Genomic DNA, 25,506 nt, shown 5'->3' on the forward strand with positions numbered 1-25,506 from the left:
TTTTTTTTTTTTTTTTACAAAAAATTTAGAACTCCAAAAAGATCTCGTGCTCTTTCATACGTTCACGTGTATTATATATATATATATATATATATATATATATATATATGTATATTCAAAATTTGCCAAAGATCAGCGTTAATATTGCGAGGATAACCGCCCCACCACCCCCTTAAAGCGTCTCCACTCTCATGCTCTCTATCACACCAACTCAGACATTTCTTTCTTTTGTAATATACACACATAGCCGAAAGAATACCATGTGTGACCGCTTCAATCTTGGTGGGATCTACTGAAATTTCATCTTTCGACATCAGGTGTCCTAAAAACGATACTTGTTGTAGTCAAAATTCGCACTTGAAGAATTTGGCGTACAACTTACTCTCTCTCAAAGTGGTTAGGACTTTCGAAGGTGTCGTTGGTGTTTTTTATCCATCTTTTGAGTATACTAGGATGTTGTTTATAAACATGATGACATATGCGTCGTGACACTTTTTGAATACCCGGTTCATTAGCTCTATGAATACCATTGGGGTATTAGTGAGACCAACAACATCACCACAAACTCGTAGTGGTCGTACCTCATTATGAATTTTGTCTTTGGCGCATCCTCTTCTTTAATCTTAATCTGGTGATATTTAACTGAAGATCTATCTTGGAGAATACTGTCGTTTCTCTGAGTTGGTCGAAAAAATCTTCAACACGAGGGAGTGAGTACGTATTCTTTACCTTCCTCTTATTTAACTCTCTACAGTCGATGCACAGACGCATCGAGCCATCCTTCTTCTTAACAAATAGCACCAACAGACCCCAAGGAGATACGCTAGGCGAATGAAGCTGTTGTTCAGTAGATCTTGTAATTGCACATTGAGTTCTTTTAATTCTACTGACACTCTACGGTAAGGGGATTTAGAAATAGGTCCAGTACCCGGCTCAAGTTCTATACCAAAATCCACAGCTCAAAAAGGGGTATCCCTAGTAGATCTTTCGAGAAGACATCTAAAAATTCGTCCACTATGGGTACCATATCCAAGGTCTTCTATTTTCCTTTTACATCTATTGCATTTGCTAATATGGTCCAACCTTCTTGTTGGGTCAGTCTCTTGGCCTTCATTATCGAGACTACTTTAGGGGCAACTCCATTGCATGTAGCCTGAGTTTAAAAGTAGATCTAGACAACAGTGAGAATACCACCTTCTTGTAACAATGTATATTGGCATGGTTCTCAGCTAACCAATTCACCCTAGTATTACGTTGAAATCTGTGATACTAACAACTATCAAGTTTATGTTCAAGGTTTGTCCCGCTACTATCACATGTCCATCTTTTACTTTATTCTTAACAACTAGGTCTACCCCGGCAGGGGTACTAAGAGTTAATACATGCAACAAGAATTCTAGTTCAAACCCTACTCGACAAACAAATGGGACATATATAAAGAAATGTGTAGAGCCTGGATTAAAAAAAAAAAAAAAAAGTTAAAGCATAGTGTCCCAAGACTTATAGTGTACCTGTCATCACTGTGTCGGACTTCCCGACGTCCCTATTGGTGGATGCAGATGCTCTTGCTTCAGAGCGAGTTTGCATAGGTCTCTCAGCTCCACCCGGTTCTCTTCGTGGATTAACTAGGTTTTCAGTTCCTGGCTATGCAGGAGTATCGAGGTCCCCGTTGATAGTTGGATCAATGTGGAAAGCATCGCTGGAGACAAAGGAATACAAAAGGTTTCATTTTCAGTCTTCAGTTACGGGTGACCCACACCGCTGCAGTGTCTGCGGCCCAGAAGTGCACGGCCTAACACACGTAGTCCAGCCGACAAGTACATGTTAGGCTATGGAGCCTGATACTTATTTATAGCTTGGTCAACCGTATATCCCGTAAAGCTATATTTGGTAAAGCTATATATAGTAAAGCTATATATGGTAAAGTTATATCTGGTAAAGCTATATATGGTAAATAGCTATATATAGTAGATGGCTAAATCTGGTAAAGCTATATATAGTAAACTAAACCATATATATATATCTGGTATGGTAGAGCTTTGAAAATGTACTTTTCCCTTGTACTCTCTCATGTTGTACATACTTGAAGTCATCAATACAAAATCCTTTTAGCCAGAGTTCTCCTTGCAACTTTTCTCTATCCCATTCTTTGTGTTCATCTAGATCGAGCGTGTGCGTTGTTGTGCGATCCTAACAACTGGTATCGATCCTAACAGTATACTCCAAAACATGTCGGCCCAATCATGCTCAACACAACCTGTACACCCGCGGTTTGACCCGAGTGACGACCCGCCTCATTCCAGTGTCGACTTGGTTCGGCGATGCAATTGGCTTGGCTTGACAGCTCAATTTCGGCTCGACTTGTCGCTTAGACGAGTCGGTATACAAACTTTATACCGTTTCCTAAATTTTCGACCATTTTGAAGCCATTTTTGAACTTATTAGTAATTGAGGTTAACAAGACTCTCGTTTACTCATTTTTAGATGAATAAATTGAAATGCTATGTATGTCATGTAAAGTTTGTGATGGATTATATGATGATTTCCATGTATACATAATGCATATATGTAATATGTCATGGATGAAAGGAAAAAGGGAATGATGTTATTGTTATGCTATGAAGGTAAATCATGGGGATCTCATGCATGTATATATGTCATGTGCATCGGGATAATTCTTCATTATATTATGTTAGTACGGACACGTAACTTCGATATTCATGTTCGTCATGATATCATGGGGCCTTTCCTTTTCTGTGTCGTTTAACGACATGTAACATGTTGTGCACGACATGTCAGGTCAGGAGTACGTCTATGAGCCCGCTTGGTGGATCCATATGTGCGTGCGTGGACCGTGTGTGGGGAAGTACCACACATTCAACCCGGCCCATAACTGGAAAAAATCCAAGGCCATGTTAAGGTTTTAGGGGATAGGTCTCAATCATGTTATGCATGTGATTGCATTGCTAACCTCAACATTGGAATGACTTACAGAATATTTCTTAAAATACTTAAGTCACATGCTACTCTTATATTTTTGAGGTAAAGGTAAAACGCCTCTACACGAATAGCCGTGAATGCTGGAAATGCCATTAAAGTCAAGATAGGGCAATAACATGCATGGATTTACATTTAATAGTCGATAGGTGGTTTATTTCATTTTTTTTATGTTAATAGACTATATTATTTCCAATTTCTTGTACAAATTAAATGTGTAAGATTATGACTTCATTTTTAGAGTGTTATTATAAATTTCACATATACTATTTAGAGGTCGTAATGTTGTGTTGGGTGTTGTAAGTTCTTATGCGCTTAATTGGCTGAGTTTTAGGTAGCAAAAGACTGGTGGGCTTGTCGGAGGTTTTGGGCATAACGAATTGAAACAAAAATAGTCGATAGGTGGTTTATTTCATTTTTTTTATGTTAATAGACTATATTATTTCCAATTTCTTGTATAAATTAAATGTGTAAGATTATGACTTCATTTTTAGAGTGTTATTATAAATTTCACATATACTATTTAGAGGTCGTAATGTTGTGTTGGGTGTTGTAAGTTCTTATGCGCTTAATTGGCTGAGTTTTAGGTAGCAAAAGACTGGTGGGCTTGTCGGAGGTTTTGGGCATAACGAATTGAAACAAAAGACGGATCAAGGTAGCTTGCATGCCAAGCCAATAGGCAAAGGGCCAAAGGAAGCGTGCGCAAAGTCAATCAGGCACCTATCATGTGACCGGTTGGTCCTAAGCAATGTCTTGCACAAAGCGACCCACCTAGAAAAGCTCGCCTTTATGTTAGGAGAAACTAAAATGGACCTTCGATCAGACGCGGGTATTCAATCCCTCCGCCGAGATGTCAAGTGAATTCCTAGGCATTGATGAATGACTGGCCACCTTTTACGTTAAAAGAGCAAAAAGTTCGAGTCATAGCTACCTGAACCAATACGAATGAGGAATGAGTGTAAGCTTATCTAAAAGATAATAATGGCTGCAAAGCTCAATTAGTAAAGCATGGGCCACTAAACCAATGATTTATACACAGATGTAACTAATTTCCACTAAACCAATGGTCAGTTTCATAGTCGTTTGTTCCAACTGTAGCTACTAACAAAACCATTTAACATTCTGCTTATTTTAATCAAATACAATTAACCCAATTTACAATAAACACATATTTTTCACCGTACGGTATAAAAATTTTGCTGATCAAAATCTAAGAGCTGCCAGATCTGTGGAAAAGAGCAAGCCAAAGCCTCTGCTGCATATGATACAAGCCGCACTAACAAACAGCTGCTAGCTTCATTATTCTTATCTCAAGTTTTGTCCAAGAATTGGATTTGAAACCATTAATGCTTGTAATTCTCTGTTCCTATGTGCACCAGTGTACAAAAGTAATGCTCAAAAGGTGAAGGGGTGCCATTTTTTATGACAAATGAAGCAGTGTGTGTAACGTAACACATATCCACAGACTTCCCCTATGGTCGTATTCTCCAGCCGCGCTTGGCTAATTCATCCCGCACCCGAGTAGCTGCTTCTGCTGTGTCGTTCAGTGGAGGGTAACTCCAGCTCTCCGAGATCTGAAATGTTAAACAGAATATATAAAAGGGGCATCAAACATCCATTAGTCAACATCAGAAGGAATATGAAGCATTGTCTTAACTAGTTAACTTTTATTTCGCATCAAATAGAAAAGCCACCACATCCAAGATATTCTTTTCAACTTTGTCGCCAAGCAGAGAAGAATGGCCAAATGCTATCAATTATATTGAAAAAGACAAAATCTGTGAGATCTCACAACAGATGGGGAACGAAGCATTTCTTATAAGGTTGTAGAAACCTCTCCCTAGTAGACACGTTTAAAAACCGTGAGACTGACGGTGATACGTAACGGACAGAAGCAGACAATATCTACTAACGGTAAGCTTGGGCTATTACAGAATTATACTAGACAAAAGTATCCATGGCTTTCTAGCACTAGTGAAAGGAATCTAAAAAAGATATCAAAATTAGGAACTGATACTGAAGCATCTTAAGTTTTCCATGGTCCAAGCCTCCAAGGAAAAAGACTGACTCAAACTGAAGAAAATCAAAGTTCTATCCGGGGTATGATAACAAGACAACTGACCTGCCTCAAAAATAGGGAATCTGGAACACTAAAACGTGTAAATGCAAATAGAATCTGATGATAAATTTTCCCAAGTACTGGATAATATAATTAAAGTAGAGACACGTTCGTGTATTAAAAATAGTTCTGCAATCAAGGGGTTTTTAATGAGATTTCTTCATTTATTTCTATGTTCATCTATTATTGTCAATTAAAAAACAGGAAACAGATTAATGTGATCATGGTCTTGATCAAACACGTGGGAATCTAATTAGGTGAGCAGCCCAAGTTGAGCTCAAGAAGAACTTCCAAATAACTAGCCCAACTGCTTGACCTATGGCCCATCGACCCATGCTCGTGTGGCACCCATTAGCTTGGCCAACAAGCCCATCTACACACACACCATATCTACCAAACACTTAGCCTAGCCCTGCGTGCACACAAGGTCCACCAGGTTGCGTGCATATGTTGGCTCACGAGGTCATCCAATGTCATGGTTATGCTTGTTCAAGGCGTGTTGTTGAGCTAGCCAGAGCCGGAAGACTACACAGTTCTGGGTTGAAGGGGACCTTTTGCTGACAAAAGGAAACCGATGGCGTGTCCCAAGAGCGAGAGAGCTATGGAAGAAACTAAGACAAGACTGTCACGATACCTTATATAAAACCTTACTTGTTTGTCGTACGGAGAATCAAGGAAAGTTGTTTAACTGCTTGGCTATATAAACCCATAGGAGGCTCCATTCTACCCCTATGCAAGCCTTGTGTTTAGGTTGCATGTTTTGAAGCATTAGATTGATTGGTCACCAAACTTGTGAAGTGTTTTAACTTTTGAGATATGAACTAGTTCTCTTATCTCTGTCTTTGACCAAAGGTGAATCCGTTAGAACCTTCACCTAGTGTTGATCTAAGCTGATGCAAAGGCGTTGAGGCTTGGGTCTTGTGGATTCAAGGCAAGTTCCTAGTGAACAGTATAACAGATTGTTGGGGAAGTCAATGAGGTGTCAACATGTTTGTCAATGATATCACGTCTTTTAACATCTGCTACTTCTCCCTAATTCTCTCAAAAAATAGAAGAAGACAAAGACAGAGTGAAAGAAGGTGATTATTCTCTTCTCAGCCAGAGCCCTATTTACTCAGGGGCATGAAGGAGTCTTAAACCAAAGCTAAGGAGCGAAGCAACCGAGTTTACAGTTAGACCAATAGAATAGGTGAAGGAGAGAAACCCATTTACCTCGTTCCATAAATAAGGCAAGGGAACAGAGGAAAAGAAGAAAGACGACGACGAAGACAGAGAAGCAATGCAATTGTGAGACTGTAAAGTAAGGGAAATGAATAACTTGTTTTCCCATGCTAACTTTATGTTCCAAGAATGTGCTTTAAGATTAAGATTAACACTGTTATTGAAATCAATTTCCCTTAGTCATGTGATTAGTTACGTTTAAAAATAAATGTAATAAGAACATCAGATTGTGAATTTAATTAAGCAAGACTTAAAAGTTTTATTTAATAACTCAACCAATTATACAAGACCTTTTGATTCCTATTATGTATCTTAAGACATCAGTGTTCCATATCCATAAATCTAGGTTATCAACATCAGCATCAATATATTCCTCGATTTGTCTTAACTGTAAATAGTTTCTTAAAAAAAATCGTTAAGTAGTCCCCCCCCCCCCCCAAAAGATATATCGGTACACCATTTAGAAATGAATAAGCTGTCAACAATATTCTATATAACAGAGTATACTTGGATCAACTTACGTAATATGATCTTATATATAACAAGACAAGTCGTAATGAAGTAATATTATACGGCTGACAACTACTCAATTGAATTGAAGGTGTCTGTAATAGTAGCACAAGACAAACTTTAAGCCAAACAAGATGTAACTGCCCAGGTCCACCCCTAGCAGATACGGTTCTCTTTGGACTTTTCTTTTCGGGTTTCCTCTCAAGATTTTTAAAACGCGTCTGCTAGAGAGAGGTTCTCACACCCTTATAAAGGTGTTTCGTTCTCTTCCCCAACTAATGTGGGATCTAAGAATCCACCCCCTTCAGGGCCCAGCGTCCTCACTGGCACTCATTCCTTGCTCCAATCGATGTGGGACCCCCACCAAATCCACCCCTTCGGGGCCCAACATCCTTGCTGGCACACCACCTCGTGTCTACCCCCTTCGGGGAACAATCTCCTCGTGGGCACATCGCCCCGTGTCTAATACCATTTGTCATGGCCCAGGCCCACCGCTAGCAAATATCGTCCTCTTTGGGCTTTCCCTTTCGGGCTTCCCCTCAAGGTTTTTAAAACACGTCAGTTAGGGAGAGGTTTCCACACCCTTACAAAGGGTGTTTCGTTCTCCTCCCAACCGATGTGGGATCTAACACAAGAACACTAAGATGAGATAATTTCAGAATATTCATTCCGTTCTCCATGCTAGCATTTAATTTTGTAACATGAGTTAATTAGATCACGCATTCAAAGAAGGAAAAAACATCGAGAGACATGTATCAGCGTGGTCACTAAGTATGTGAAGCATCATGGAATTAAAAAAACACTTACATCCTCAGTGCCTGTGAATGGGCGGATGACTCCTCTCTCCTTCAAAGATTTGTGGAACGCTGAATACTTCCACTTACAGCGCTCAGTTCCAATGACATAGACAGGCTTCCTGCAATTATAACACAGGAATTATCAACACACCAAGGTATAAACTGTGACTAAAACACTGAAAAAATGAAAGCAGGGGGGTTAATCGTGAGATGGACAATCATACCCAGTACTGCAAACCTCACTTATCATGCTAACCGAATCTGCGGTTACAACAAATGCATCTGCCCAAGCTAAGTGACCCAAGTGTGGATTTGGCTCTGACGAATATTAATATTGAATTACTGAATTAAATTTGCAAAAATGGCAACAATACTTCAAAACTACAGACGAACTCAATAAACTCATTTCATAGAAAACGAACCTTGTCCGTCCCAGATGTAAACTTTTGGATTATCCCCAAGTTCTTTCACAACAACGTTATATACCTGTCAAGAAAAGAATAACGTATAAGAAAGGTCACAGATGGATATTACTAAGATTTTTGTTCTCAACACTACCTTCTCAGGAGTTCTGTCTGAGAAGGATATTCTGACGCTTCCACAGCTTGCAAGAACACTCAGCAAACCGGTTACCAGCTGCTTTGCAAGATCCACACCATATCGACAGCTACCTGCAGAAATCATATTATAATTCAAAAGCATGTTATCTATTTATTCTCTATTCACATGATCTCACCAACAAAAATGCAGTGAAAATTCTGAGACTTATGACTTGTGTATACAAATTGTAAATTAATTCAAACCCGTGGTTCTACTATTGATCTGGATTGAAATTTGAGAACGTCAATATATCTCCTCTTCTACACTTAGACACTAGAAACTATCGTACTCCTATTTCATTACTTGTATCCAGTAAGCAAAATGAAGAGAAAATAAAGAAAAGAGGGCACAAGGCGCCAGTATAACCCCCTAGGCAATTTTCCCTCGCATATTTAATGAACAAAACGAGAAAAAAAAAACAAAAACAAAAACAAAATAAACAGATATAAGGCATATGGAAAAAGAAGATAATAGCTAAAAATCATGGATGATAAATGTTTCCCGACATTGCCTAAGCAGCACAATTAGAAAGACCACCCTAAATTCTGCATTGACTTCAGCTATTGTTCTGCTTTGTAAACAAATCCCTCAAGATTCCCTACTACCATTCCTAACATTCACAGCCTTGACAAAGCAGGTTAAATGCCAGCACTGTGACTCCCTCCAAAATTACAAACACAAACAGCAAAGCAATGAAGGTTTCTCAACAGTATATGACTTTATTTATTTATTATTATTATTATTATGATCGAAATGAAAGGAGCAAAAGCTCCCAACACCAACGGGTGGATTACATGAGAGATGTAACGCCCCAAATTTTCTTATCCTAATTAGTGACGTCATCCATACACGGCTAGCTATGCCATCTCTGGGTAGTGTTGGATGTGTGGTACTTCTCCACACACGGCCCATGTACGCGCACATAGACCCACCAGGCGGGCCTAGCTTGGTCGGGCACAATGTATTACACGTCAACGGACACCACCGAACAGAAAAGACCCGCATGATATCATGGTGAACATAAATATCAAATTCATACTTTTATGATATAAAGAGGAAGTATCCCGATGAAAATGACATACAAATATACATGAGATCCCATAACTTACATTACATGGCATATTACGTAATATGAAAATACGTTTCAATTCCATAAGCATTTCATAACATAACTCAATCATGCTACATGTACACATGGCAACATTCATCACTATCATGGCAAATAATATTAGCATATCAACCATAATTTTTTATAACATCAACGGTCAACATAATCCATGCATCACATAGTCATATCACATAAAATATGGTGCATGCAGGGGCCACAGGGCATGCATCATCATACAACACATAATAAGCTAACTCCAACCGTAAAGTCACTTGCTTGATGGCCTTGGCCGAAGTTACTCACAACAAGCTAATTCCAACGGCTAACTACGTCCTATAAGAACCACATAATATATTTAGGAACTTTTCATAACGTATCCTAGTTAAACCGTTAATTATCAAGGTGAACCCCTAACACAATCTTTTTTTTACTATTAAGAGCCATACTGACCTCAGAGGCAAGAACAGCTTTGGAAGGGCCGAAAACCAAGACACTTCCTTACTTCCACTCGATTCTTCCACCGAAATAGAAACCCTAACGTTCCAAGAAACCCTCAAAATACCCGGTGAACCAACCCACTCGATTTCCTTTTAAAAGCTCTCAATTTTCCGTTCTCTCAAACACACTCAGCCAAATTCGGGAAAAAAAAATTTCAAGACTGCTGAAAGATCGTGCATAGAGATATAAAAGAGTCTAAAATGTTTTTCATTAAGACAATAATTGTCTCGCCGAAATCACACATATTTTCTGGCGAGAATAAATGTTACAGCATAATATCCTGTCATTTTTTAAATAAAAAATAAAATCTTAAAAATAAAGAAAAATCTAAACCTCCTAAAAAAGACTTTCGTCCTCGAAAGTCTCTATAGCAAGAAAACTCTGGATACTTCTCTCTTATCTCATTGTCTCGTTCCCATGTAGCCTCCTCCATTGGTTGGTTTCTCCACCACACCTTGACAAATGCAATATTTTTGGTGCGTAGAGTCTTTACCTTGCAAGCCAAAATTCCCAACGATTTTTCCTCATAGCATAAGTCTTCTGCCACACCCAAGGCCTCATAATCTATCACATTGTGTACAATTGAGAGTAATGGTGGTAGGGCTAACCTATACGCAACGGGTCCATTCCTCTCCAAAATTTCAAAAGGTCCTCTAAATCAAGGACTCAGCTTGCCTTTGCGTCCAAACCTTAAGACACTTTTCATCAGGGCCACTTTCAAGAATACCATGTCGCCCACTTCAAACTCTAGATTCCTCCGTCTTGAGTCCGCATAGCTTTTTTGTCTACTCTGAGCAGTGCACATCCTTTCTCTGATCTTTTGCATCGTCTTATTCGTAACTTGGACCAATTCGGAACCCACAAACTCACACTCCCCTACCTCATCCCAGCACAATGGTGTTCTACACCGTTTGCCATATAACATGTCGTCTGATAATTATTATTATAAGCAAATTCCATGAGATGCAGCTTCGAGTCCCAACTACCAACAAAGTCAAGCACACAAGCACGTAACATATCCTCTAAAATTCCAAGTAAAATTCCTTGAGATGCACGTAACTTGATTTTTAAGATTTTATTGTTATTTCCAAAAATGACAGGATATTATGCTGTAGCATTTATTCTGGGCGGAAAATATGCGTGATTTCCGGCAAGACAATTATTGCCTCGATGGAAAACGTTTTAAACGCACAACCTTTCAGCAGCCTTGAAACAATTTTCTCCCAAATTTGTCTGAGTGTGTTTGAGAGAACGGAAAATCGAGAGCTTTCGACAGGAAATCGAGTGAATTGGTTCACTGGGTATTTTGAGGGTTTCTCGGAATGTTAGGGTTGCTATTTCGGAAGAAGAATCGAGTGGAAGCAAGGAAGTGACATTGAAACCGTTGTGTGTTCGTCAGAATAGGTGGAGGGTGTTGTGCGTCGTCGGAATCGAGGAGGCAGATCGATTAGGGTTTCGCTGTCTTTCGGGTTAGGAAGACGAAACGTTTGGATTGGGTCAAATACTCACAAACACAGCCTCACGCTCTGCCTCCGATCTCAACTCAAAGCTCGGACGAAGAATCGGGCCACGTTTCATTGGCAGCCCAATACTCAGCCTGCAGACGCGCACCCAACATTCGGCTCCGCACACGTACACAATTCGGCTCGGCTCACATGTGCACGAAGTCGGCTCGACACAATATATTGGTATCTAGGTTTTTGGCCCTTCCGAAGCCGTTTCTGCCCTTGTTTTTGCCTCTGAGGTCAGTATGGCTCTTAATAGTCAAAAACAGATTGTGTTAGGGGTTTACCTTGATAATTAACATGAGGTTTAACTAGGATACATTACGAAAAGTTCCTAAATATATTATGTGGTTCTTATAAGACATAGTTAGCCGTTAGAATTAGCTTGTTGTGAGTAGCTTCGGCCAAGTCCATCAAGGCAAGTGACTTTACTGTTGGAGTTAGCTTATTATGTGTTGTATGATGGTGCGTGCCCTGTGGCCCCTGCATGCACCATATTTTATGTGATATGACTGTGTGATGCATGGATTATGTTGACTGTTAGATGTTATGAAAAGTTATGGTTGATATGCTAGTATTATATGCCATGAAAGTGATGAATGTTGCCATGTGTACACGTAGCATGATTGAATTATGTTATGAAATGCCTATGGAATTGGAACGTATTTTCATATTACGTAATATGCCATGTAATGTAAGTTATAGGACCTCATGCATATTTGTATGTCATTTGCATCGAGATACTTCCCCTTTATGTCATAAAAGTATGAATTCGATATTTATGTTCGTCATGATATCATGCGGGCTTTTTCTGTTCTGTGGTGTTCAGCAACGTGTAATATGTTGTGCCCGACCAAGATCGGCCCAAGGGGTACGTATACGAGCCCGTCTGGTGGGTCTATGTGTGCGTACATGGACTGTGTGTAGAGAAGTACCACACATCCAACCCTACCCAGAAAGAAAAGTACCCAAGGTCATGTAAAGTTTACCAAAGTTAGGCCCCACTCATATGTTGCATGTGTTTGCATATCTAACCCCAACAATGGGGTGACTTACTGAGTATTTCATAAAATACTCAAGCCACGTGCTACTTACATTTTTCAGGTAAAGGCAAGGCACCAATGTACGGTTGACGGTGGAGCTAAGGTTACCATGGAAGTTAATGAGATGGCATAGCTAGCAGTTTATGTTTTTATTTGGGTTTTACGTTAAATCGTTGAATATTTATTTTATCTCAATTTTCAGGATTCAGTTACTGGATGTCTTCGTTTCGGAGTTATGTTTAGTTCGGATTTTGAACCTTTATGTAAGACTGGTATTGTTTTCAAGACTATTTATGTTGTATTTTCCGCTTAAAGATTTATGCATGTATAGATGACTTCACTAATTAGGTTAAGAAAATTAGGGCGTTACATGAGGACTTTCAAATTAGAAAAATCAGAGGAAGGAGGATAACGCTGACACAAATACAAAAGAATGAAAAATAAACAAATCCATAAACCTACAAAAAAAAAAGAAGTAAAGGAATCTCTGAAAAGTCTTCATTCCTCTCCCCCAAAGAAACCAAAGGAAAACTTTGTTGAGAACATCAAAAGTGGAGGCAACGAAATCACAGATGCAATCTCGTAAAGCCAAAGACCAACCAAAAGCTTGTAGGATGATGGCTCAATAAGTGGAAGAAAAAGAGCAATGTAGAAAAGGTGACCCAGATATTGAGACTGAGAAACACACATAATACACCAAGAAGGGGAGAGATTCATAGAAGGCATACGCCATTGAAGGTGATCAGCTGATTAATAGCTCCAAGATTGAGCTTCCAAATAAAATTTTAATAATCTTCCTTGGATAAAAATCTGATCAAATCACCCTTTAAAGACTACTCGAATGAGGAACAAGAGAATCCAACAAATGTGTTGGATGGATCAAAATCATTTACGCCCATGCAGCTGTTTCCAAATCATTTACGTTTCGACAAATATATAGATTCCAGGTACTTTTTTAGACTATCCAATGATCACTGACTGTAATTTGAGGTTGAGCAGTTAAGCGAAGGGAGCGAAAACCAAGGAGAGAATCCCACAACTGAGTCGGGATTCATGCCAAAAAGAGGTAGATAAACAATTGTGAGGTAGATAAACAATTGTCCAAACATCTAGCAACTCTGCTATAAATAAGGTCAGAAGTAGAGCTAATGAAATTGCCCAATCATCTTGTTTTGTCCATACACGTTTAGAGGAAGATTCATCACTTCAATCCTCCTCCATAAGTCAAAGCATCTTGTTGAAGGGTGATTGTCATCAATGGGAGAAAACACATTCATCGTTTACCGATGAAAATCCAATATGATTTGCCATAGAGGGAACATGCAAATGTTGATGATAAACATGAAGCATGGTCTTGTTATTCTTAAAATGATTGATAGTACAACATGTGGTTTAGAGAGGCAAAGATTGATTGACGTATACGAGGTTGATCGTCATGTTGATTGCAACACTGGAGAATGATGAACCTCTTTCATTCCTCCCGACCTTGAGGCTCTTGTAATGGTGGCGTGTGAGGAGGTTCAACAAGGATTGATTGATGTAAACTTGTTTTGTCCATATGTTTACTGGAAGATTCATCAGTTCAATCCATCCTCTCCATAAGAAGTCATAGCATTTATTTTTTTAGTAAGAGATAATTTCATTGATGATTAAAACTCACAAAAGGAATGTAATATCCATGATGTTTACAAAAGACCTTCCCACTCTACAATGAGGGAGGTATAACTCTAGGAAGAAAAAATATTAGACAATTTACACCAAGAGATAGCTTGATAAACAAAATTGTCGAAGAGCTTTGTATAAATCTGTTTTTTCCATAGATATTCTTTGATTTCTTTCTTTCCATTGATTCTAAAAGAAAGTCATGATGAGTTTTTTCCATAGACTTTTTCATTCTTGAAGGATGGTACGATAAGGCCATGTCCAATAAATCCTTTGCCTCCTTAGGAAATGTGAGATGTCATCCGAAAATATTGAGAATCATTATCTAGAAAGTTTGAGCGTATGTGCATCGCATAAATAAGTGCTTTTGTGATTCGCTTTCTTTCTTGTATAATGGACACCAATTTGGAAATAGAGTCATGTCGAGCATTCTTTGTTGAAGATTTTCACTTGTGCTAATGGTTTTATACACTATTTTCCAAAGAAAGAACTTCACTTTTTTAGGTTAATCATAAACATGAAGCATGGCCTTGTTATCCATAAAAGGATTGATAGTACAACGCATGGTTAGAGAGGCAAGGATTTATTGACATATACTAGGCCAATTGTCATGTTGATTGCAACATTGGAGAATGATGAACCCCTTCTATTTCTCCCAACCTTGAGGTTCTTGTAATGTTCGCGTGTGGGGAGGTTCAACAAGGGAATCCATCTTTGATGTATTTATTTGGAGGTGGTACTTTGTGTGGGAGGAGAGTGGCGACGAGCCTGAGTTAGGTAATCAGAGATCAATCAATAAAAAGAAAACCAACTTTGCTTATTGGATTTTGGTGGAATAAGGCTTCATTGGCAGCAGCCGAAGTGCTGCAGTTGATTTAATTCCACAAAATAGTCATTCTTGTTATTAAGCTTTTCCAACTAGAGGACAATCTTCGGATCTGAATTCTCTCAAGAATTTGTAGGTGCATGGGTCATTGCCTAGGGTGTGGAAGGATGAGGCTAGCCAATTGAGGGGCAAAGAGTGGAACGAAACTCTGGTATGCCAAGTATCTTAGCTCAGCTCCAAATGGTAATGATCATCAAAAGCAATGGCAAAGGTTTTCCTATCAATGGTGATGGACCAGGTGGAGTGATTCCAAGGGAGTGATTTAGTGGTGGAAGTCATGGTGACCGAAAATGTTTAGGTATGGGAGGAAAGGGAAAGAGGGAGAGAGGTGGTATACGAATTATTTGTTTATTTATATCCTTTATTCATGAGTAATATAGGTGTTAAATTTAAAGCATTAGTTGTTCACATAGTGTGAAAAATTATGTTTCTGCAAAATGCAAACTTACCTTTTTGACTCTAGTCTGTTTTTCACACCAGTCGGTGTTAGAGCGAAAAGAAAACCTACCAACACAATTCAGGATTGCATGCTAGTATAAACACTTCAATAAAAGTTCTTATTTTGTTTGATGTTAGACCCTCGGTGCATCTTTTTGTCCAATGCTCTTTCTCCTATGCACAGTGTCTCTGTACTCTCCAGCATGGTTTTCTCCTTTCAAAACCGTAGTACACAAACTGGTCCAGCGCAAAGAATGACAACAATTTGTCTGCGCGTTTGCACCATCCAAATAAGCTTGCATCATTATCAACCATCCATATTTGAACGGCACGACTATTGGAGGATTCACCGTGCCTTGTCCGAGCAGTCCAGTGGTGTCCTTGTTTGCCACTGATCACATCTGGTCACAACCATACATCTAACCTAAATGCAACTATGTTTTGGAGTAACATCTGAATTAACTTTGTTTACTGTAGTTGAGATTTCTCAAAATGGGACCATTAATCCCTACAAGCATTCTATCCAAAGAATCGCCATTCAATTAAATGGATGCAACTTTCATGGTAAAATGTTGTATATTCATGGACCATTAGTTCTTCTCTTACTTGTAGTTGATCTTCGCCCCTTTAATGTTTTATTACTTTCAAAATATTGAATACAAGAAGTTCGAAGATTCTGATTTGGAATCCAAAGTTAGTTTGCATAGAATTGGCTCGGATTTATGTTTTTGATGATATCATTGTGGAAGATTCTTTTGATGAGACTCTTCATTTGGGGTACTCAATGAGGAAATATGGTTGTTTCTTCAAGCAACAAGACTATTCTGACAAAATATACAGGGAATGCTTCTCCATTGGGTTTAAAAGATTCTCTGCTCCTCAATAATTGTTATATTCAGCTTCAGGAAATTCCACCATTTTCAAAAGGTTAAGCTTGTTTGGCAGCTCAGCCAACTAGTAATTTCATTGGGGCAGAAATTGCATAGGACAAAGCTTCTATAGTTTCTTTTTGGTTTTTCCTGATTATTGTGTGGGTTTTTTCCTTTGCCGTCATGTCCATCATATATAGTGATTTTCAGGGGTAAAGGTGCGCCAGCTGTTAAGTTTTGTTTCTCAGAGACTTCAAGTTTTTGATGTTTTATGCTTTGAGAGGCTTTGGAAGTCTAAGCCTGTTCAACTTCTTAGTCATTACTGTTTTGAAGGTTTTGGTTGCCATACTTGAAGCTCAAGTTTAATCCCACCCAAATGAAGTTACAAAAAACTTCTCCAAACGGAAATAAGATAGATTAAAGATTAATCCTTGAAATTTGATCTAGTTTTACACCAATAGAAATTCAAAATAAATAATATGCTTGATGATGGTATGGATCTTCCTTGTAGTTGAAAGTTCTAGCATTCCGCTCATTCCAAATTATCCAAATAAGCACCCTGTTGATTTGTAGCTAGATATTCTTCTTGTCCTTCAAACAGGACAGTAATAGACCAACTGAAAACAATGAGGAAATGGGACCAGATACCTGTAACAAAGGGGAAATCGTTGAAGCTAAAGTGTTGAGAAGCTTACTGGTTCCATCAAGGTTAATCATGGTTTTATGAAAGCTTTAGAGCTTCTCATGGATAGGGTATCATTTGGTTTGTGCTTCACATAATAGTTTCGAATTCGCAGAAAGCTTCTTCTTCCAGTTGAATTTCAAAGCTTCAAAGGAGAAACTAGGTTTATTTCCTAGAGATGGTAGCAGCCCTCTTTGCTGATTCCTTCCAGTTACTTTGAGCATTTTCTGCTGTTTGTTGGATACATTTTTAGATGTTTATTTCGTTGTTCTTCAAATGCTTAATTCTCATGTATTTTTTGGGCTTTTCAATTTTGGGTTGATTTTGTCTTTCTTTGTTCCCAATTAGGAACTGGTATCCTTGAACATTTTTTTTCCTTTTAATTCATCAACCAAATTTGTTTCTGTTCAAACATATACATATAATATTTCTCAAACCTAGTTAGTCTTTGAAATGTTTTCCAAAAAAATGCATAATTAATATAATGTCAATGACCGACCAAAATTCAGTCAAAGACATACCAACTGCTGAATCTACTCATGCAGCATAATACAAAAACAATCATTCAGCCTGCTATATAGACACTCGTACACTAGGGCTAATAATATAACTTTCGCAATAGCAAATAAACAAGGAATAATAATTTTTATAGGAAAGTAATAATTGTAAACAAGGTATAGTTGATGTTCTAAAAACAAAGAGAATGAGGAATAACGGAAAAATTGATTGAACAAGTATGACGGCCCAATATTAAGAAAAACTCACTTGTAGGCCCTCCAATGTTGACCACCAATAAGGGTTTTGGAAGAGGAGCAAATGCATCATGCCATGCACTAGCTGCACTACGTAATGTAGCAAAATCAATCCGATGCAGGGCTCCAACAGTCAAGACCTAATTTTTGAAAATTTTAGAACAGACTGATTTTGTTAATGGAGAGAAGGGAGCATGACATTATAAGCCTAAACATTGATTTTGAAAAAAAATAAGAGATATTTATGGTCAGCACACTTACCACATGCTGATCTGGAGGTTCGCGTGGAGTTATCCACTTCCTTATAAATCGAGGAACTTGCTCTTGTGCTTGAGGAGTTAAAGGATAATAATCATGATGAGGGGTAATGACCATGTCAAACCGATTCAAATGCAACCTTGGATGTTGAATCTGACCCCAAAAGAAAAAATATAAAAAATATATATAAGAACTCAAAACTTAATTCTGGCCTTACAAAGATATCCATGAATAAAAATACACAAAAATAATAAAAGAGAAACTTGTGCAACTACATTAAAAACTATGCAAACTTTGAAGTTTTTTCAATCTGGACATATTCAATAATGCGAGAGTGTGCTTCTACAAATTTGTAATAGCACAAGGCACAACTTTTATTATGATACAAATAGGAAGCGATGCAAAAAAAAAAAAAAAAAACCCATAAGAGATAATGAAACTCAATAAACCAAGAAGTCGTGTTGTGTCAAAAAACTGAATTATAAAAGAAAATTGAATTAAAAGAACACCAAGAAATCGTGTTGTGTCAAAAGTACAAAAAAAATTGAAATCTAAAGACTTATATCTTCAAAAGTTTATCATTCTTTGGGCTTGGAAGAAGGTCCTTGCTAGCATTTATGGAGTGTTCCCCAAGGTTGGATGACTATTGACTTCAAGAAGAAGAAAGGAGATAGACGGTGAGCTGATATTGCAAATAAGTACATCCTCCTTTGAGCATTTTGCACGATTTTTAAAGCTGGTTGTGGTAAAAACTATTGATTCTGAGACGACATTTGGATTGAGATCTCCCTATGAAGACTTGCTTCCCGAGTAATTAAGTTGTCTCTTGCAAAATGGAAGCTTTAGTTGCTGACTGTTGAGATGATAGTAACCAAACCTAGAATTGGGGCTTGAGAAGAGGGCTCTTTGGAGAATTACATAGTAAGGTGGCCCTAGTGGAAAAGTTGAGCTCAGTGCAGATGGGAGAGGCATAAAATCGTATTTTGTGGTCACTTGAAGGCTCCAGTATACTCTTGTAAGTCTGCTTTTTAGAGTCTTGCGTCTGAAACCTCTAAGGTCAATTTATCCCTGACTGGGACAGTTTAAAAGCATACAAACCCCACTTTTGGTCTTTGGCCCGTAGGAGTTTAAATACCGATGACAGAATCCAAAGGAAATTAGAAGGTGGTCTTTGTCACCTGCAAGTTGTAGAATGTGCTTGAAAGAGGCAGAAGACATTGATCACCTCTTCCTCCATTGCAATTTTGCTTATAGGTCATAGAACTTCTCAGCTAAAAGTTTAGGATTATCGTTTTGTATACCTAAGAAAATTGATGACTGTTCAATGAAAGGTTTTCTTGTGTGGAATTTGAAAAGGAAAGCTAAGGCGATGGGTAGTTGCATCTTTAGAGATATTTTGTGGCACATTTGGAAGAATAGGAACGGTAGATACTTTGACGATAAGTCTTCTAACTCTTATAGTTTTATGACTTTGTAATCTTGTACAAAATATGGTGTCTTGGTAGATATCTGTACACAAGAAATTCTTTTGTAAATGACCTCTTGACAATTATTAGCGATTGGAAGACTCACTCTATAGCTTTGTTTGGGGGGTTCCCTCTACCCCACCCTTAGGTTATTTATGTTCTTTTGGAATATAATCTTTTGAATATTATTATCGAAAAAAAAAATTATCTTTCTTGTCCTTCCAGAATGTGCCACAAAAGTGCTCTGGTTGCAGGGTTCCACAAAACCTTTGCTTTGCCCCTAAAAATCCATGCATTTAAGTCTTTTATAAGCCAGTCATCCATTTTCCAAGACAGGTACGCGATACCCCCATTTTACCACAAATAAAGTGTCAAAGTTTTAGGCGTAAATGGGCAGTGTAAAAACAGATGACCTAGTGATTCTTTGTCTTTTAAACACGATCTATAGGTAGACATGAAAAGAGCCCAAGAGAAAACTTCCATTACAGCTTATCATCAGTATTGAAGCTTCTGTAAGCCATAGACCAGAGAAACATTTTACATTCTCTGGGCTTCTGCCGTTCCAAATTAACTTTATCAGCAAAATACGGTCAGTTAAATAGGTTAAAGAAAGCTGATTTTTCTGTATAAATGCCTGATCCCAAAATCTGATGTTAAAACCATTGCCAACTTGAAAATTGAGAGCCTCATTAATGACATCTTACATTTTACTATGCTTTCCAACATTTCCTGTTATTATGTTCAGTTTCCTTCCAATTGTCTCCATTCAATTCAAGCCCACAATTGATCTTCCATCGAGCTTCTTCCTTTTTCACAAGCGCTGGCAATCATCCCAAATAAACATTCCATACAAACAGTTCAAATGGTTGCTTCTTGTGGGTCCTCCTTGCTCAAGGCTCGTTCCACTAGAGACTTGAATATTAATAACTGAGGCTTGATCGAGTAACACCTACCCACCGGAGGTCACGTATTCAAATCTTTGTGTGAGCTTGATAGAAAAAACCCTTCATATCTCCAAAGTTTGGGCCTAAAGGCTGGCACAAACTTTGGTAACTTAGGCTCGGTCCAACTTCTCATTAGTTTCTTTTTGCCAGTTCACAAGTAACAAATGAACTCCACGAAACACTCCAACACAAGTGCTCCCACCTCCCCAGAAAAACATATGCATGCGTATGCATGTGAAAAACATTTGTTCAGTCTTTGGAGAACCAAATATCTAGTTTTGTTCCAATAAAATCCAAAAGCTCCGAGCATTCACAAGCTGTTTGACCATTTCTCTATCTTCGACCATCGCACCTACAATCATCTTATATACTAATAAAGCCGCCCTTTTTTCAGACACAAGTCTCTTCAGTTATGCCCATTGGCGTCTTCTTCTTCTATCTTTCTTTCTTTCTTTCTTCATTTTTTTTTTTTTTTTTTTTTTTTTTTTTTTTTTNATTTTTGAGGGAAGACCCTTATTCACCTCAAACTAAATTTTAATACAAGTTTTGCTCCTCGCCAAAAGGTAAGAAAATGAAGGAACAATACTAAATTACAGGCAACAATATTCACCAAGAATCAAGAGTATAAATACCTAGAGGACTAAGTCACATTTCTCTAGTGACTGTAATGTACATCTTGGGAAAAGCATTCTACTAGCTAACTGAGTTTTTGAGGCGGGTCCCACTTGGTTATATGTTTTCAAGAAGAAGTTGAAATAAAGGCTTTGTATGATTAAGACTCCTTGCACTAACAGAGGGGGAGACAAAAAGCTCCTTTCAAACTTCTAAAGCCATCAAACAAAGACCAAAAAAAAAAACAAACATGTAGAAAAAAGAGTCATTGACTTAACCCATGCTAACAATAACAAACGTCATACAAAAGATTTAAGAGCAGAAAGGCCTTAACCTAGAAAGGGAAAAACTTAAAATAGTTATTGTTCAACTTCACCATGATACATGGCTCCATGTTGTGGAGCTTACTTCAAAGCCACTTGCCAAAAGACCCACACCTATCTCTAACAAATGTGAAGCAATCCAAAGTTGTGGAGGTTCCTAGTCCTAATGTATCTTCATAAACATACATAACAAGGCCTTCTGATGTTTAGACCACACCTCCACTTGAACTTCCACAAGAAACAAAGAGTAAATGCCAACTCTTCTTCACAATCCATAATCAATAACCTAGCTTCATACTTGTCAACACAATTAGGCATCGCCCTAACGGCTAGAAAATTATCCACACTCTCACATAACTAAAGAGCAAGAACTTTGTACCAATCATCATGGAAATATCTCCTAACAATCCTATCAAGACTCTCAACAAATATAATGTCATACAAAGTTCAGCCTTCAATTACATGCACAAACTCCTCGATAATAGAATAATCTTAACTACCAACCTCCAAAGCATGAGAACATGAAACAAGAGCAAGGGGTGATTGACAAAAAAAAGGGGGCAAAATTTAAAATAAAGAAGAAACTTGATTCCCCCTTTAAAGACACACAGAGAGAGAGAATAATAGGTTTTTCCTCATGTGAAAAAACTTTTAACACAATTACAGTACTTTCAAGTTTACTTAATAAGCTCTTTCTCTAATGTTCCAATGCAAGGGCAATGTACATAATTTCACACAAAAAGAATAAACTCCTCCTCTAAGAAGGTTAGTCAAAAGTCTTCTCTCCCTCTCACTTAAGGCTACTGTTGCTAAAAAGCCTAAAATGGTTAAGTTGAAGGATTGCCAAGAAAACTGTCCGGCATCTCATGCCAAGAAACTTTTCATCCCAATCAATTCACCCCTACTAGGATGACATTCCCCTTATTGCCATTATCATCCATCTTCATAATTTTATTGTTTTTAATGGAGAATCCAACTTCAGATAAGATAAATAAAAGAAACAACATGAGATTTACACACAATAGAGCCCAGATTAAGAAAGCTGGAAAATACTGACAAAAATAATCTCAAAAAGATGGGGAAAAAAAGGATAATTATGAAAGGTTTTAGTCAAAAACATCCAAAGGGAGCAATTGAAACGTGTCAAACTCCAAACCTCCTTGCAGGACTCCTCTAGAAACCCTGTTTCTCCTCTCCAACTAAATACTCGATAGAATTGCAAAAAGAAGTAGCTTGTGAAAGAACTTTTCAACTTCCATAATGGTCATCAAACATATCCCTTAGCCAAATACAAGTAACATATGAAATAGAACAAAGAAAGATAGTTATCATACTTGCACCACAAAAACATTCTCTTTTGCCATGCGTCTGATGGAACTTGCAATAGTTATGGTATCCCTACCAGATGCAACCACCAATAACGGTCCATCCCTGGAAATATACAAGCACACATCATAAATCAAGTCCAATAATCAAATTTCCCATAAAAATGTTCCGGAAACGAATTTACTTTTCATAAGTCTCCTTAGCCATCGATACAATATGCTTCAAGTCAGCTTCTAGAATGCATGACAAGCCCATGCTTCCACCATTTTCTGAAGATAGAGGCACAAGTTTTGTCCTTTTGGATCGCAACAAAATCCGAGTGTAAACACCTATCTGGATCATGATATAATCTAATCGTTTGTGAAGAGAAACGGGAAGCCAGTGGAGCCATTCATTTATTCCTCCTCTAGGCCTCGTAACCCGCTGCATTTGAGGGGAACACGTATAAGATAAGAATTGTTAGTCTCGGGATTTCACTATACAAGCCTTCAAATACTGAAAAAAAAGGTGATGAGCAGTTCTAATTTTAGGATTTACTAAGGATATGAAACCTGGAAATACAGAAGTTGTTTCTTACTATTAGATTAACATAACAACCAGTCCCATATGCAAAGTAACGCAGTGCACGTAACAACAACAAAAAAAAAAAAAAACAACGCATTCCACAAGCAATACATAGAGCTTCAATTAAACAGTTAACTTCAATAACTTCAATTACCAAAACAACTAGACCACTTCCAACCCTCGAAAAAGATGAATTCGCAGAACTTACATAGAGCACATGCTTGTCAGCCAGGCCAAGCGCCTGAACCAAACCGATACACTGATTCTCAGAACCGGAAGACCCATTACCGATGACAATCGCCCGCCTAATAACGCCATAAACCCCGCCTTCAAATATATCTGCCTTAACCATGGTAGGGCTCGGTGGCTCCGGCAGCCGTATCGGCCTCATCGATCACAATAGGATTATTTCAATGAATCCCCAAAATCTTGCAAGCAAATATCAACTTTGGAAGAACAAATGTAAAGAGGAAATCGAAATTGAGATGAAATTCGGAAGGAAGAGAAGAAAAAAACTTGCACAATACTTCAGAACAACGACGGCGAGAGTTCTCCCTTCGACTAGGCTTGCGTGTGTCTTACTTTTCTTCCCGCATTAGGTTTTTTTTTTTTTTTTTTTTTTTTTTTTTTTTTTTTTNTTACACTTCTGGCCCAAATAGTTTTTATGTTTAGAAAATTGACCCACATTTTACAATTAATTTTAAACATGCCCGTTATTGAAATGGAATAGAAGATTATATTGACTTTCATTATTTTATTTATTCATTAATTATTAAGTTGTTTTTTCCTTTTATTAATTACTTAAAAAATTTAATTATTTTTTTTTTCTTTTGCTGTTTTTCTTAAATTTAAAAATTACTTCAGCAAATTTTATGTTCTCCATTAATTTTATATTTGGTTTTTTTATTGTATATTGAAATAATTTTATCAACCAATAATAATTTACATTAAAATCGTGAATTAAATTATAGAAAATGTTTCTGGTATCTTCAAATGATAAAATATCGTTAATACTCTCGACCCTTAAACAAAGACGACCGAGTTTTAGATTAAAATCATTTACTAATCTCCTGCCACTTGAACATTTTGCCGTAATTGTTTGGGGTATTCACGTGTTGGGGTGGGTTAGAAAAATATTTTGGACCAATTCGAAATTTTGGGTTAGTTGAGTTGACGACCTGAATAACCCAAATAGATTTTAGGGCCCAACACAATTTAATTAAAAATTATATTTATCCCGATAAAAATTATATTAATAATTAAAATTCCATGAAGTTCAAATATCAAATATTTACATGTGACAACCTAACACTAGCATTGATTACAAATTATTGTGTGATGTCCCACATTGGTGGGGAGGAGAACAAAACACTTTATAAGGGTGTGAAAACCTTCTTTTAAAGCCTTAAGGGGAAGCCCAAAAGGGGAAACCTGTGGATCTCGGTGTCCCACATTGGTGGGGAGGAGAACAAAACACCCTTATAAGGGCTTATAAGGGTGTGGAAATCTTCTCCTAGCATATGCGTTTTAAAGCCTTAAGGGGAAGCCCAAAAGGGAAAACCTGTGGATCTGGGTTTTAAAGCCTTAAGGGGAAGCCCAAAAGGGAAAACTTGTGGATCTGGGTGTCCCACATTGGTGGGGGAGGAGAACAAAACACCCTTATAAGGGTGTGGAAACCGGGAAGCCCAAAAGGGAAAACCCACAGAGAATAATATCTGCTAGCTGTGGATTTGGGGGCATTACAAATGGTATCAGAGCCAGAAATCGGACGATGTGTCAGCCTTCTCGTTGTTCCCCGAAGGGTGGTGAGCCAGAAATCGGACGATGTGTCAGCCTTCTCGCTGTTCCCCGAAGGGTGGTAGACACAAGGCGGTGTGCCAGTAAGGACACTGCACCCCAAAGAGGGGTGGATTTGGTGGCGGTCCCACATTGATTGGAGAAAGGAACGAGTGCCAGTGAGGACGGTGGGTCACGAAAGAGGGTGGATTGTGATGTCCCACATTGGTTGGGGAGGAGAACAAGACACCCTTTATAAGGGTGTGGAAACCTTCCCAACGTCCTCGAAGTGGGGTAGATTGTGATGTCCCACATTGAACAAAACAGTCCCACATTGGTTGGGGAGGAGAACAAAACACCCTTTATAAAGGTGTGGAAACCTTCCCAACGTCCTCGAAGTGGGGTGGATTGTGGTATCCCACATTGGTTGGGGAGGAGAACAAAACACCCTTTATATAAGTGTGTAAACCTTCCCAGCGTCCTTGAAGTGGGGTAGATTGTGATGTCATATATTGAACAAAACACCTTTTTAACCTTCCCCTAGCAAACG

General features: G+C 38.1%; 1 protein-coding gene across 1 annotated transcript; it reads right to left on the reverse strand.

Annotated features, from left to right (window-relative positions):
* Positions 1–3,997: 3,997 nt before the first annotated feature.
* Positions 3,998–23,785, reverse strand: LOC111784111 (mitochondrial fission protein ELM1). The gene is made up of 10 exons (XM_023664942.1): positions 23,389–23,785; positions 22,801–23,039; positions 22,625–22,721; positions 17,949–18,098; positions 17,701–17,827; positions 8,203–8,315; positions 8,067–8,130; positions 7,869–7,962; positions 7,655–7,763; positions 3,998–4,571 (listed from the first exon to the last, which is right to left on the reverse strand). Exons 1-10 carry the CDS (start codon positions 23,569–23,571, stop codon positions 4,470–4,472), a joined length of 1,278 nt encoding a protein of 425 aa, XP_023520710.1. The 5' UTR covers positions 23,572–23,785; the 3' UTR covers positions 3,998–4,469.
* Positions 23,786–25,506: the final 1,721 nt, after the last annotated feature.

This window comes from Cucurbita pepo, unplaced genomic scaffold (genome assembly GCF_002806865.2).
Source record: "Cucurbita pepo subsp. pepo cultivar mu-cu-16 unplaced genomic scaffold, ASM280686v2 Cp4.1_scaffold000154, whole genome shotgun sequence".
In the NCBI taxonomy this organism is placed as follows: domain Eukaryota; kingdom Viridiplantae; phylum Streptophyta; class Magnoliopsida; order Cucurbitales; family Cucurbitaceae; genus Cucurbita; species Cucurbita pepo.